This window comes from Silurus meridionalis, chromosome 10 (assembly GCF_014805685.1).
Source record: "Silurus meridionalis isolate SWU-2019-XX chromosome 10, ASM1480568v1, whole genome shotgun sequence".
In the NCBI taxonomy this organism is placed as follows: domain Eukaryota; kingdom Metazoa; phylum Chordata; class Actinopteri; order Siluriformes; family Siluridae; genus Silurus; species Silurus meridionalis.
The window spans coordinates 12,325,809-12,341,883 of record NC_060893.1 but is presented as its reverse complement, the minus strand read 5'-3'; the positions used below and the strand labels follow the sequence as shown (position 1 = coordinate 12,341,883).

Here is a 16,075-nt window from a genome sequence, read left to right as displayed (position 1 = left end):
TCAGCAATGGTCCTGTGGTGGATTCTGACTTTCAAAGCATAAGAAGAATGACACACTGCTTGAGATTCACTAGTACAGGTTCAAGTTTCCCAGCTCCAAAGTGACATGATAATTAACCGAAATTAAATTGAGTAAGTTCAACGAAGGAAAGGTTTTTTTGCTGCACATCACAGGTCCAGGGTTGGAGTGTAGAAACCCTGTTTCAGACCCACTGAGGGTGGGGGAAAGTTCAAATTATAGTTTTATTTAGTCCTGCATTTTTCACTTAACTCTAAAAGACATGTCTATCTATCTATCTATCTATCTATCTATCTATCTATCTATCTATCTATCTATCTATCTATCTATCTATCTATCGTGTATTTTCAGGCTTATGTGTTCTTCATAGTTGTTAAAGCCTCATAGTATAGTAACAGTCTTGCTACTGTATTGTTTGTGAGTGTGAGTGTGTGAGAGAGAGTGAGTGTTATTCAGCAGGGTGTAGAGTGCGGTTTCGGACGGAGCGCGCGCGGCTGTTTGTTTCCTTCCCGAGGTTGTTGTCTGTCAGGCGTGCTGACGTCACGCGCGGAGCCCTCGCGCAGCGCCCTCACGAGTGTGTGCGCGTGTAGTAGAGAAGTTTGGCTTATACTGTGTGTGTGAGTGTGACATGCGACTGTTTGGACTATTTCAAAAGCCAGCGTGAGATCTTCGCATGTAGCTTTTAGAACTCGACCTGTAGCTCGCCAGCTCCAAACTAATAGTGGAGCAGATGTTAGCGGACGGGCGCTGCGGGAGAGTGTTCCGGGTTTGCGAACCGGCACCGCGTAACCCAGAGTACACTTTAGAAAAGTTGGCATCGGCCTGTTTTTAGCAATACTGCATTATGCAGATCTGATCGAGTAGATAAGAGCGCATTTAAAAAAACCGATTGTAAAGCGAACGCGAGCGCAGATGCAATGACTGCTGCAAAGTACGGAGTCGAGGAGCTCGATTTCAGGCTGACTTTTGGGGAAGACAGTCAGCCGCCGGCCTCAGGCCACGCAGGTTAGTACATTAGTTTTACAACTTACAAGCCTAAATATGACTCATTACTACTACATTCACAAGATTTCTGACGGGGGGAAACAAACGCATGCTGATGGTCGTCTCCTCCCTTCAGCAGCCGTGAAACACTTACAGATAGGAAGAGCTGCGTTACTTACACAGTTTCACTTTAAATCATCTCTGAAACAGTTTCTGTGTTTAACGAGTCGTTTTAGTGGTTGGAGCAGAACATTGAGTCTGCAGGTTCCTCCTTTCTTAACTTCCGCCACTTTATCTCTGTACAGCATGCACTTTCGGCTTGGTATTTTTGGCACACACACCACTAACTTGCTAATTAGGGATAAACTTATAATGGCTAGTTTATGAATTTAAAATATATATTTGCAATTCTGAGAAGCTCCATTGAAAAAAAAGACCACCGATACAAACTGAATTGAATGGGTTACTAAAAGCCAGGTCTACTGTCATATTCACTTACAGTGGATATTCTGACCCACTGAAGGGCACACTGTATATTAGTAGTCATATATACATATTAATGTACTTCTTACATGTTTTATAACCAGCATTTGAAGGAAAAAAACATTATCTATCTATCTATCTATCTATCTATCTATCTATCTATCTATCTATCTATCTATCTATACAGTATATATATATATATATATATATATATATATATATATATATATATATATATATATATATATAAACCTTTTCAAACTAAGTCAAACTGTGTACAGGCATGTTTGCATCATATTTTCTAATAATTTTGTATCACATTAAAAAGTTTATATTTATGTACTGGTGTTTTCTGAACTTGAACCCTGAACTCCCCCTAAACTACTGCTGTCTTAAAATTTAGGTTTAAAATCTGTTCGTCTGATCTTTTAACCACTTCTCCTCCTGTTATCGAGTTTCATTTCATTAAACTTGCCTTTAAAATAACTGACATTATTTTTATTATAGATTTTTGCTCGTTGTTAAGATTTAGATTTTAAAAAATGCACCCTGATGCTGTTGGAATAGTTAAAAACACGTTTGAGGAACCTTTTATTGAGGTATCTTTTAGGCTCATAACTATATATCTACGATTAATAACTAACGATAACCATGCATTTAGCTGTAACAATGTGATAATAAATAAGTAATAAGCAAATAAATAAATAAATACATTTCCTCAGCCTGGAGATAAACAAATTGCTGGTTTTGACAATCAATGGTTTAACTTATATTGGAAAAAAACGCTGATGAGTAATAATAATAATAATAATAATAAGAAGAAGAATTTGATTTGATCATTAGCTCAGGTTACTTTATTTGTGGAGTTTCACAAGACCTCTCAGTGTTGGTTTCCTTCGTGTTCTCGGGTTTCACAAGCGAATTATTTACTCTAAATTACCCTGAGTGTTAATGAGTGTGTACATGATGCCGTGTGATATTTTAATGTCGTATATACCGTGTTCCAAGGATAGGTGCCAGATGTAGGGATAAAGCATGCATTAAAATTTAACGAATGATAGAAATAGCATGTGATTTCAAACTGCTCAAAAAAGTTAATACAGTTACAGTGAGAAAAGTGTCAGAACACACTGCAGCTTGTGGCATATCTGGGTGTGTAGCTGCAGAGCAGTCAAGTGCTCATTCTACACCCTCTTTACTGCAAGAAGGACCCACAATGGGCATGTGAGCATCAGTGCTAGACTGTAGAGCAATGGAAGAAGGAGGTCTAGTATAAAGAATAAACATTTCATGAGGGCCAGTGCCGGTCCCAAGCCCGGATAAACGGGGAGGGTTGCGTTAGGAAGGGCATCCAGCGTAAAACATGTGCCAAATCAAACATGCGGATCATGAATACGGATGATCTGCTGTGGCGACCCCTAATGGGAGAAGCCGAAAGAAAAGAAGATGAGGGCCAGGTGCAGTAGTTTATTGGTTGTCTTTCCTTGGACCACTTTTAGTACCATTTAGACATATTGTATTTGGACAATACAGACCTGTCAAATGTGAGTTATTAAAGGCAAACATGCCTTCATTTCTGTCATACACTTGCTACACCGTTACAATATTATATACTTTTTTTTCAAAGCCCTTTTACAACATGACCGCCTTCAGTCCTGTAGGGCTGGACTAAAACCAAGTTTCGTGATTTCCCTGGTGGTGGGTCAACCAGGTGTCTGAGCAATGACATCACACAATAAGTGGAGTTCCTCCTGCTTCTACAATTCTGCTTCAGAGCCAATCAGTCTGTTGATGACTGTGTACTGACTTCTCACCTAGCATCCTGTGTTTGGTGTGTGTATGTGTTTGTGTGTATGCATGTGTGAATAGTGTTATTTATAGTAAACTGCTGTTGCACTGTTGACAGCACTTAGTTTGCTCACTTGTGCATTGGCTTAATAAGAGATACTCATGACAGATCGCTGTTATCCAAGTGGCCATTAAAAGAAGGCGATCTGCTTTTTTTGATGGATATAAAAGGATTTGGCATATATTTCCAATATTCACTTTTTTTTTTAACTTATTCATAACTTCTAGACTGACAAGATAGCATATCTCAGTTTGACTACATATCATTCTAATTAGAAGCAAAAATAGCCATAAATATAATCAATGCACTAATGCACCATTTACACACATTTTCCCTTGTTGTTGTAGATGTCGGTGCAGATAATGGGCCACCCTGCTACCTTCTTTCTACACTCCAACAGCCTGTTTTCCAGCAGCAATGTGTTACCCAGTCATCACACTCCCAAGGCCCTTTTTCCAGCAGCTATGCCACGTCTAGCTCTGGGTCCAACCCTGTGGATTCCCCAAGTCGTGTATTTGATTGCCCCAGCATCCAGATCACTGCCATCCCAGCAATGTGCCAGCAAGATTTGGGTGTCCAGCAGCACGGGGTACATTCAGAGCAAGAAGGAGCCACTGGTCCTCTAACGTCCAGAGACCAGCGATATTTACCTCTAGATGTGTCCTATAGAGACACTTCGGCATTGTGCCCAAGTCCCTGCAGTAGCTTGTCGTCTCGCAGCTGGCTCTCAGACGCCTCCTCCTGTGAGTCTTTCTCCCACGTTTATGATGATGTGGAAGCTGAGCTGAACGAAGCAGCAGCAAGTTTCAGGTTTACATCACCCCTGGTGTCACCGCAGGGCTCTCCGTTGCCCTCTCCTCTTCCCTCACCCCAGGCATCTCCACAGGTGTCACCTATGGTGTCTCCATTTGGCTCTCCAGGCTGTGGATACACTGAGGACCCTTGGGCTCGTTATCATCAACAGCAACGCCCCTACTCTCATTCACTGTCGCCCCATCATTCACCTTATCAGTCACCTCGCACTAGTGTTAACGAGGACACCTGGCTCATTGCCCGGCCACACTCATCATCCTCCTCAAAACCCTCTTCTCGTCCCACTTCACCATATGGAAAGCGCCCGTATTCCAGTGCTGATTGTATACCAGGCTCATCTTCACCCCATCTCTCTCCCACTCCGAGCCCGTCTCACTCTCCACGAGGCAGTGTGACTGATGAGACCTGGTTGGGGAGTCCTTCCATGATAGCTGGCCCCTTCCAGGCCTGTGCACTTGATGTGGATATCCCCTCTAAAACCAGACGGACTTTTCAGGGTAATCAAAGTCAGGATTGTATGGCCCTGCTGGCAGGACATGGGGATTCAGTGCTTGAGGAGAATAGCCTCATGTCCCCCTCACTGGATTCAAACATAGATGTGTCACTGCCAACCCTGAAGAAAGAAGACATAGTGGAACACTACTTGTCTGTCCCTACAACCTTTACTTGGGTAAAACCTAAGCAAACACCCTCTCCTTTCTTCAGGTATGGGGCTCCTTAAATGTTATGTTCAGTCCTTTATTTTATTTGGTTTTAAAATAAAAATGATGAATTTAATTATTATTCCGATGACATTTGTATATATACAGAACAATGTGTTAAAATACAACACCGCCTCTTCCTATCTAGCTTTTACCACATTATTTATTCGTGGCTCAGACTACTTCTCTATATATTTTTCACAGGTCCACATCTTTACCTCCCCTGGACTGTTCACTGCCCAGCCAGTATGGACAGTGTGAGCTAAAGTTGGAGGTTCAACCCAGACCCCACCACAGAGCCCACTATGAGACAGAGGGCAGTCGAGGAGCCATCAAATCAACGTGTGGAAGACACCCTATTGTAAAGGTGTGACTGCTTTTGAATAGTTCTGAATAATTTATCGTAGAGTTTTTAGAATAATTTAGAACATGACTGATATAAGCTGCACCAGACATTGCCCAGACCTTCTTGTAAGTGAATAAGATGGCTACTTCCTCTATTGGATAACACATACTATGGTTACTACTAATTTATATTTCAGAGGTTATCTTTATTAGTCGCAATCAAACAATGTGCCAGGCACTGTAGGTAAATGCATGCAAATAGATGTAAATACTGCATAGCATGTACAGGGCATTGGTTCAGCTTTGCTGCTTTTGCTACTTAAAGGTTTCTGGTCAAACTGGTGCAAAGGAATTAGCATGAACTTGTCCAAATGGCATGTAAATACTCTCAAAATATGTCTTAATACATCAGTGTTCTGTGCTTCAGCTTATTGTGAGTTGAGATAACTGTTAACATTTAATGAAAATTATGACATTTACTGAAAAATATTAACAGTAATAATGTAGTATGACTTACTGGAGTAGAGATGTTTTGTTTTGCTGTATGCTACACTAACTGCTTTGTGACAGAGTATCATTCACGGAAACGCTTGTTTTTTTAAGTGTTTGATATGGTTTGGTTTTTTTATCCGACAAAATTTGGGTTTTATCTATGTGCTAAAATCTCTTACCGTAAATATCGTGACAGCAGCTGCATCTCTTTATTGTTGAAACGTAACTGTATAATATTCATTTACATAGTAAAGTTTCCATGACCATGTAAATGTCTTCTGGTGTAGCCTAATTCAGATATTTTTACTTTCCTTCCAAAAACATTTAATGTTGTGTTTGTTGATGAGTTACACTGGTTAGATCCAGTGGCGAGCCATTGCCACCAGTTAAACACATGAGGAATTAGTTAAGCATTACTTTTAACATTCATTTGTAATATCAGCCTATAAGCCCATTTTTCTATAGTGTGGCCTGTCTGTGCCTGTTCACATGGTTGAGGAATTCACTGTACCTGCAGTGAGTCATTAAATGGCATGGAAATGTTTGTCTTATCTTATACTTATATCATAACAGTTTAGCAAAACCTTATCAGCATAACATTTTATTATTCACTATAAACAGTTTTTCTTGTAGCACATATATAATCAAAATAAAGATTTTCGATTCAGCCACAGTAGTTGGGAATTTGTTGTTTTAATCCTGTTTTCTTTTCTGAATTTTTGACAGCTACTCGGTTACAATGAAAAACCAGTCAGCCTGCAGATGTTCATTGGGACAGCCGACGAACGTCATGTGAGACCGCATGCATTTTATCAGGTGCACAGGATAACAGGAAAAACAGTGGCCACCCCGAGCCAGGAGCTGGTGTTTGGCGGCACCAAAATCTTAGAGATTCCCCTTCTTCCTGAAAACAACATGTCTGCCAGGTGCTTGCTAAAAAAACTGATTAATTACAGTGAACTCTGATTTTCTAATAAATGTATTATATTTTACACAGTATTAAGTTTATATGGCTAGTTCTCATATGCTCTTTTTTTTTAAACATAAATAGTCTGGGATGAACAAATAGAAATAGTTCAAGACTGATTTCAGGTTTATAAGCAGAATAACTGGGCAGCTTGTGCCATTTCTAATAAGACTGTTCAGTCAGGTGATTTTGTTAATGGTTTTGTGGAATACATTTGATGTTTCCTTTGCAGTATTGACTGCGCTGGGATACTGAAGCTCAGAAATTCTGACATAGAGTTGCGGAAGGGGGAAACCGACATCGGGCGTAAGAACACGCGTGTGCGAGCGGTGTTCCGTGTGCACATTCCCCAGGCCAATGGAAAAGTGCTGTCACTGCAAGCCTTCTCCATTCCTATAGAGTGCTGTGAGTATATACAATTAAAGTAAACAAAGCCACTATGGCTACAGCTGCAGGTCTGACTGTAGTGCCAATTCTTCTTATTGTTACTTACTGTATGTCAGAGAACACACATAATAAGACTAATAATAAAACACCTTAAAAATCTGTTACTTAACGAATAAATATACAGGATTTAAAGTTTTGTAAGGTGACACTATACTGTACTTCATATAAGGGCTACACGATTTGTCATGTAGCGATTATTGTGGTCAATATTGAGATATGCGATATAATAAAGGGTATCATGAGTTCGCTTGATTGAATCAAAACATGATTTGATTAAAATGGTTTATTTTTTTTTACAAAATAAAATAGCATTTGCATTGATGTAAAAAAATTTTTTTTTCAAAGGTACAGGTGAAATAAATAAAACAATAAGTACACAAAAATTAGATATTTGAAACATTTTATCCAAACAAACGGGGGTGTTAGAGAGAGAGAGAGAGAGAGAGAGAGATAGATGATATGATAACGTGTATGGAGATGTGTGTGGGAAAGCGGAGGTTGCCAGGTGAAGGCGCGCTAATCCGCGAATGTGTGGATTTAGGAAGCGGCGGGACAATGAACAGTGAATGAGAAATAAAAGAAATCGCTGTTTGTTGAACTGTCGCCTGTCGTCTTTTACTTCTAACCCGGAACCAGTTAAATTAAATATAAGACTGAAATATCGCCATATAACAGAGGTAGGGTTTTATTTATTTATTTATTTATTTATTTTTTTTGCTACCAGTTCAGTGTCGGTCTGCTCGGCGTCCATTTTTACCTGGTCTCTGCGCTGCACACCGGGAAGTCACGTGACCACACACACACACACACACACACACACACACACACACACGTGTGCACTGCCTAAATTGAGACGTTATGGTATTTTTTTGTTTTCTAAGCGGCGCGGAAAATCTGCAAACGGTTCTCAGAATGTGTGTCCACGTCTGCACTTATTTATTTTATTAAATCGCAACATTTGCCGTCATATAATCGCTAACATTGCGATTGCGATACAATGAATCGTGCAGCACTACTTCATATTGATGTAAGGTTTCAGGTATTACTTTGTAAGGGTCAGAGTTTTCAGGACAGAGGAGTTCAGTTTCTCAGTAATAAAACAAGCTGGTACATTTTTATCTATATGAGCAATAATAAAACTATGATGAATCTTTGCTACATAGCTGTTCTCACTTGTTAATTTTCTTTTTCAGCCCAGCGCTCAGCCCAGGAACTTCCTCAGATAGAGCAGTTCAGTCCTACTCATGACTCAGTGATGGGGGGACAGGAGCTGCTGATATCTGGCCCAAACATCACACCAGAGTCAAAGGTCATCTTCTTGGAAAAAGGCCATGGTAAGTGGTATCCACAGATCTACCTGCCTAAATGTTTTATGAAACAATTCAGTGTTCTTAGAGCATGCATTTCCTATCTCGTAACAGTGTTTCTTTTCACCCAAAGCACTTTCTGATTCTAATTTTTTTTTTCCAGATGGCAGAACTCAATGGGAAGTGGATGCAAAAATAGTTCATGAAAAAAGTAGAGATGTAAGTTTCAAATTTTTTGTAATATGATTATATTTGTCTATATTTTATTACAAAAGTAAAAATGTATATTCAGATCATTAATATGAAACTACAAATGAATTTTAATCGTAAATATTTCTCTTCGTAGACTAGCATTGTGGTTAAGATCCCTCCATATCATAAAAGGATCTTGGGATCGTCCGTTCAGGCACAGTTTTATGTCAGCAATGGAAAAAGGAAGAGAAGCCTTATACAACGATTTACCTATGTCTCAGGTAAAATCACAATAAACATATGTATACAAGACAGAGATAAAATGCTATTTTGTAAAAAGCTGTAATTATATGTATTAGAGTTAAATGAGTTATTTTCAGATTATCTGACTTTCCTAATGTTTTGTCTTTTTAAGCAGTGCAAGTAAAGCAGGAATATGACAGTGTTGAAGATACTACAACTTCAGACCTTTCAGAGCAGTTAAGCCCTCTGGAGCAGTGGCTGTACTCTGGAGGTCCAGTCTGTGTTCCATCCTCCATTCAGCATAACTACTCTTCTATGGACTCCCCTTATCTCAGTCGACATCATCCTCTGGATGGCAGACTCACTGAAGCATCTGGGATTCACTCAATATCACACTCGGCATCACTGGATTTCAACAAGCCTGCCGCATATCAGGGACTTCAACAAAACTTATCTTACAATGGACAGCTCGGTCTTCCCTCTGATGGTGTTCCAGTGCAAGGAGGCAGTCCATCAGCTGTTATGCTTGAGAATATGAGCTCTGTATTAGGAATTGGGTATCAAAACGCTCCTTTTCATGGTTCAAATCAAATCTCTGGTCAGAGGCATAATGAGGGCTACCATGAGGGTACACCACATTGTGATCAAAATAGCCTCAATAACTATGAATCTCCTCCTCATTCTGAAGAGCTGGTAATGTTTCCAAAGTCTTCATCTTCTTCGGAGGTTCTTGCATCCACCACAATCCCTTCTACCTCACACTTGAACAGAGAGGCAATTATAAACCCAAAGTCTAATTCAGCCATGTCCCCAGCTGGTACAAGTGGAACCATAAGATCTTTGGGAGAAGTAGCTACACCAAACCACTCCATGGATAGACAGAGGCTTAACATTAAACAGGAACCACAGAAGGAAAATGAGCTCAACTTGCAGTCTGTCGGGATTCAGGATATCACTCTTGATGATGGTATGCATCTGTTACTCTAGTAAGGTGCAGGTTATTTCTAAAATTTGTATTTGCTGAAAGTTTACATTACATTTGAAAATTTGGTAGACACTCTTATCCAAATTACAAAAGTATAGTTTTGTCTCCATAAAAAAAAATCTTCATGCTTGTAAAAATAGGTCACAGTGTTAGAATACTAATAAGCTGAAACGCCTGTTATGGAGAAGTTGATTGACTAAAGGTTTTTCATTTCCAAACAAAGGAAATCTAAAAAGACAAACCAAAGAACTCAACATGGTATTGCTAGTTAGTACAGTGTCCTACATTTGAGAATAAATCATCAAGGCTGCTTACAGCATGAACAGTAAACAAAGCAGCACCTCTTATCTTTAAAAGTGTTGTATATACAAGTATTTGCCTACAACCATATTAGCTTGTGCAACATAATTCTGAATTCCCACCTCCAAGGTAAGTCAAATGCAGCATTAGTACAGGGGGGCAAATTCGAGGGATTTTAATTAAATTATTTCTTATTCAACGTGATTGGCCTTGTCTTTATTTAAAAACAGCCGAAGTCTGTTTGAACATTCAGAGCAAGTTCTTCCTTATTATTTCAGGGTTAGCAGGTTCAGTCCATCCATGCTTTGAAAATAGTGTAATGCAGAGTGGGGTTTGGTATGTGATTTCACCATTTCTGTACTTTTTGGATCTTTTTCACTCCAGAGCAGTTCAGTAGAATTTGGGTCCAGTGATGGGGCAAACCATTGCATGATAGAAAACACTCCAGCTGACTGTTTGCTCACTAAATAACACATACTTGGACATATTCTTTAGGCCATTGTTTTGTTGTATGGTGAAGTTGGTTACAGTTAGCTGCAGTCCAGACAGTATTGCATGCTGTTGAATTATGGAATGGTAGCAATGTTTGTTCAGTATTCCTTTTACCCAGAATTAGTCTCCAACATTCTCAGCTCCAAAACAACCCCAACCTGTTAAGCTTCACCTCCATGTTTGACTGTGGTTGTGAGGCTGTCTGCTAACAGCTTCTCTCCTGTTCGCTGTCTTACATAAGTTCTTCTGTTAGAGAAAAAAAGAAAAAAAATACTTCTAGTACTTCTAGTTCTGGGGTATTTTTTTACTTACTTTGTTGTATATAAACAAAAGGATCATTCATGATCATGTGTCTCAAAAAAATAGTAAAAGACTAGGTATTTCCAAACTGTTAACAGGGCACAGTCTGTATGAAAATTAAAACCAATGATCTGTGACATTATATTTTAGTAATGTGTTCAAGTAAGTGTTACATTTTTCTGCACATCAGTTTTTTTTTTTTTAAGGAGAACATTTTTATGTTGTTATAGGCACACAGCAGAACCATAGAGTTATAATTGTGTTCCTGTAACAGGTTATTGTTTAATGCAATTTATGTTTTTACTCTAAAGTAGTGAGTAATAACACATTTGTGAAATGTAGTGGAGTAAATAGTAAGCTATTGTGTATATGAATATACTCCAAGTACAAATACTAGAAAAACAAACAATTACATTAATGAAGTAAAAATACCGCATTGGTGGGGACTGCTTTGTCATTGGCTTTATAGTCATTTACATTTAAATTTGCTGCATTTAGCAGACGTCCTGAGTCTTCATCAATGAATAAATCTGCACTGGTACACTAGATTACAATTAAAGATACATCAGCCTACAACTCTGTTCAGATTTTTTTAAACAAAAAAAAGCTTGTAAAGTGTTAGTTGAAGTGTTTCAGGAAGAGAGGTCTTCACCCGCCCCTTGAAGATAGCCAGGGACTCCGCTGTTCAGACATCTAGGGAAAGTTCATTCCACCAGTTCGGTGCTAAAACAAAGAAGAGCCTAGAGGTAAGTATACCTCAAGGCTCTTCTTTGTTTTAGCACCGAACTGGTGGAATGAACTTTCCCTACTTTTCCGAACGATCAGGCAGTATGGTGCAGTGTGAAGAGTGATGAGATCTCTGAGGTAAGAGGGTGCTGGTCCATTTTTGGTCTTGTTGGCAGGCATCAGTGTTTTGAATTGGATACGTGCTGGTTCCAGAATCCAGTCGAGGCAGCACAACAGTGGAGTGGTGTGGGAGAACTTGGGCAGTTTGAACACAAGTCGCACAGCTGCGTTTTGGATCATTTGCAGTGGACCATTATTGTTCAGAGGTAGACCTGCCAGCAAAAAGTTAGTCCAGTCTGGAAATGCCAAAAGACTCATGAGCAGCCTGTGAGGACAAAAATGTTATAATCCATTTGATGTTGTAGAGAAGAAATCGACAAGAATGAGCCACATTAGCAACATGTGAGGAGAAGGACAGTTAATTGTCCATAGTTACCCCAAGGTTGTGAGCGGATTATGTTTGCTTTATGTTTTGAAGAGTTATTCTGAGATCCTGACCTGGAGATTAATCACCTGGGATGACCAGCAGTTTGGTTTTGCTGGGGATAAGTTTTAGTTGATGAGCACTTATCCACAAAGATATGTCCGCCAAGCATGCTGAAATCCGATCGGAAGCTGTGGTATCTGAGGGAGAAAAGGAGGGGACTAGGTACTGAGCCTTGTGGGATACCTAGTTTCTCAGTGACCGCTAAAAGAGCCGTCTCTGTGGAATGTGCTGATTGAAGCCAGACTGGTTTGGATCATGGAGGTTGTTCTCTGAGAGATAGACAGGCAGTTGGTTAAAACAGTGCATTTCAGAGATTTAGAAAGAAAGCAGAGAATTGATACCGGTCTCTAGTTGTTGATGTCCGTTGGAGCTAGAGCAGGTTACTTCAAGATGATAAACCTCACTTGCTTGAAGGTAGTTGGCACATGGCCAGATGTTAAGGACCCGTTGAAGATCGTGGAGATGAACGGCAGGAGGTCTTGTGAGATGGTCTGAAGTGTAGTTGAAGGGATTGGATCCAGAGGGTATGTGGTGGGATTGCAAGATTGGATGACTTGCAGTATCTCTTCTGCTATGGTTGAGAAGCTTGAAAATAAAAGGAGTAGGGAATTCCTGGGTGTGTAGTGTAGTCTTTGTTTGGGAGGGAATAAAGGTCTGGCAGATTTTCTCAATCTTCTTATCATAGAAGGAGGCAAAGTCTTGGATGGAGCAGCGGGGTTGAATAGTGAAAAAGCTTACAAGGATCTTGTGCAGAGACCTAAAGCTTTTCCTTGTAGAAGGCCGTCTTAGCAGAAGTCACATCTGAAGAAAATTTGGTCAGGAGTGCACAGTAAGATGTGAGGTCTGTGGCAAGTTGCACATTTTTTCCACTTCCTCTCTGCTGATCTAAATTCTCGCTGATTGCTGCACAAAACTTCTGACAACCAGGGGGCGGGGCAAGAAGTCTTCTTGGGTTTAGTGGTCAGTGGGCAGAGGAGGTAAATGGTTGAGGAAAGAGAGGAGAAGAAAGCATCAGAGTCCAAGGGTAGAGAGGAAAAGGAGTCAGGGTCAGGAAGAGGCAAAGGAGTAGAGGAAGCTACAGAGGAGGCAGAGAAAGAGTGAAGGTGAGGATGGATAAGAGAAAGGGTTGGAAATTGTTTTTAGGTAGGATAAGAAAAGTGATTCTAAAGGAAACCAGGTGATAATCAGAAATTTAAAGTGGGGTAGCAGTCATGTCTGTAGCTGGGGTAGGGCAAGTAAAAACCAGGTCCAGGACATTTTTTACCTTGTGTGTGGGAGGGCAACTGTTAAATGTCAAGGAAAAGGCATTAAGGAAAGTCAGGAGGCAAGATGACTGAAGTTTGTCAGATGGGATGCAAGAACTCTCAGAGGGGAGCAGTGCTTTAAATCTGATGTGGGCAGCTACAGGAAGAGGAACCTCATTGTGGAGGAAATGACTAGGGTGATGTGTTAGAATTTGGGTGGTTCTTTCTGGTCCTCACTCTAGTTTGATGAGATCTGTGCGGCAGGTTATTGCAGCAATGATTGCTGGACTGCGACGTGTTCATACAAATTTATACCAACCCAATGTTCTCAAAGATAGACCATATGCTTGTGTTTTGTTTACTTTACGCAAAGACAGCTGCCACCCACAGTGTGTGGAAACCTGTTTGGTTTGCATCTAATTATAGACTCCAACCCAGGAGCATGGTGGTAAAGATATAGGCCTTTATGGAGTATTGCATCGAGTCACTGTGAGCTAAATATACCACAGAGCTTAATCTTTTATAGTTACCAATATACAACTGTCAGGGCACTGTAGAGATAAACATAGGTCATACAAGAAAATGTAGCTTATTCCTCTTAAGTTATTGAGTAGCATGTACCAAAATAAAGTCCTTACATATTGTCTTTGCTCATCTTTTTTCCATCTGTGACCTTGATAAAAGTTTGGCCGGTACATTTATGATTAGGTGTAATCACAATCAATCAATCTGTTTGCTATAGTTTAATTAATACAGACATCATTCTGTAAGATACACCCTTCCTGTCCCCTTAGTGCTGTATGCAAACAAAAACATTCACCCACCCACTCGACCTGGCCTTATGCCATTATGCCTTATTTTACTGTGTTGAGAAAGACAGGTGCGGTCGACTGCTTGTGCCCCCTGATGATTGAGTGCTGTTGTGTCTCATCGTAGCCCCCTTCATAGCATGTAGGCACATGTACAACCCCGAGTGTGTGTTGTGTTTCATCATCTTTCGCTATATTTTCCAAAGTTATAGCTATGTAGATATCAATTTGTAATTCAAATGTACTTTGCTGGGGAAGATTTGTTTATATAGATACATATTCATACTTTGGATGTTTTTAACAAGTCTTTCCCCAGACCAAAGCTCAGTTTTGGCTGTGGTATAGTTGAAGACATACAGTAATGATGGCAAAGTAAGATAGCAAAGTGTTATTTTTAACTCTTGGTCTTTACACCACGTATTCAAGTTGCAGCTGTAATGTGATGCACCCAGACTCATGTTTGCCTTCGTTTACAGGAAGACATACAGAGATAACCACTGCGAGAGTGAGACTGCATAAACAACTCTACATATAAACACAGAAAATGAACAGAAAGCCTTAAGTAAATAAATAAAAATTAATAAATAAACTTTAGAACTCTGGGTTCATTTGGACTGTCAGTCTTTTTCAGTTAACAGTCTGGTTCAGTCTGTACTATAAGCTTTTCCAGTATACTGAAATAAACACTGAATTCACTGAAATTTCTAATTCAAACTATTACTTGCATGATATCCTGCTCAGCAAAGGATCCACTTGAAGTCACTTATTTCGTGGCTAAAGTCATTTTTATCTTGTTTAAAATTAAATCACCACAATATCTTAATAATTGAATAATTATCATTATGATCATGCCTTTTCTGTCTTTTCAGTGAGCGAGATCATAGTGAGAGACTTATTCCAGAGTCCGGATCCAGCACCTGAAGGATGTTCATAGCTTGAAGTTGCCACACTGAGAAACTGGTTACTTAAACCAGAAATGCAGCAATGTAGATGCAGGAATTAAGAGTATGTACTTTGTCTGCCACTAAAGATAATAAATTAAAGAAATGTGTCAATAAACATTGCTGTATACTATTATGATTGTAAGCTATGCTAGGTAATATCCTATCTTGGCAAATGTGAATGTTCTTTCTGAGACTTTTTTTTACATTAAGAACTCCTTTGCTGGCATTAATGTTTTTTGCTGAGGTGCCTTAAGTGAAAAAGATTTAACTTTTTGCTAATTGTTGACTGTGAAACATATTTTAAGATTCATCTATGCAATATGGTTTTATAAACACAATTTTTTAGAATAGCTGTATAGGATAATTTGGACTGTTACACTTCCGTCTCTTGTGTTAAATCTTTTTTTTTTTTTTCTTTCTTTTTTTTTAAATAGGCATGGCTTCATTGTGACTTAGTTGCAGAAATTACATTCGTTATGCTTCGGGTAGAGAAAATAATAATTGATAGACAATTTTTAATGATTCTTTTCCAAAAACAAGGTTTGTATTTATGAATTTGTATGATATATTAAGGTACATGACATGCCAGTTTTGTGGAAAGATTTGAAATAAAGTAATTTGTCTTTATGTAATATGTACTTTTTTTTTTTTTTTTTTTTTACTTTTTCCCTCTCAATAAAAATCATTTGTATTCATCTTATTTGGTTTTAAATTCACAGGACTGAGGATATATTTATTCAACTTAAACAGGTCAAAGTTTTAATAAATTACTTGTTTAGGAACATTAGAAACAATGTCACTTATTATGACCAGAAATAAACGAATACAATTTGGAAAATATTTTTTTTGTCGTAATCTTTTTTTTGACGGGGTCATTTTATGTAAGA

At 39.1% G+C, this 16,075-nt stretch overlaps 1 protein-coding gene across 2 annotated transcripts; it reads left to right on the top strand.

The window, feature by feature from the left end:
* The first annotated feature begins 551 nt into the window (after positions 1-551).
* On the top strand, positions 552-16,028 carry nfatc3b (nuclear factor of activated T cells 3b). 2 transcript variants are annotated; one of them, XM_046859793.1, is made up of 10 exons: positions 552-1,023; positions 3,682-4,852; positions 5,053-5,215; positions 6,412-6,611; positions 6,885-7,057; positions 8,293-8,433; positions 8,570-8,625; positions 8,753-8,879; positions 9,017-9,808; positions 15,114-16,028. In XM_046859793.1, exons 1-10 carry the CDS (start codon positions 936-938, stop codon positions 15,176-15,178), a joined length of 2,976 nt encoding a protein of 991 aa, XP_046715749.1. In that variant the 5' UTR covers positions 552-935; the 3' UTR covers positions 15,179-16,028. The 2 variants fall into 2 exon arrangements, with proteins under 2 accessions (XP_046715749.1, XP_046715747.1); XM_046859791.1 differs by having other exon boundaries at positions 9,014-9,808.
* The last annotated feature ends 47 nt before the right edge of the window (positions 16,029-16,075 follow it).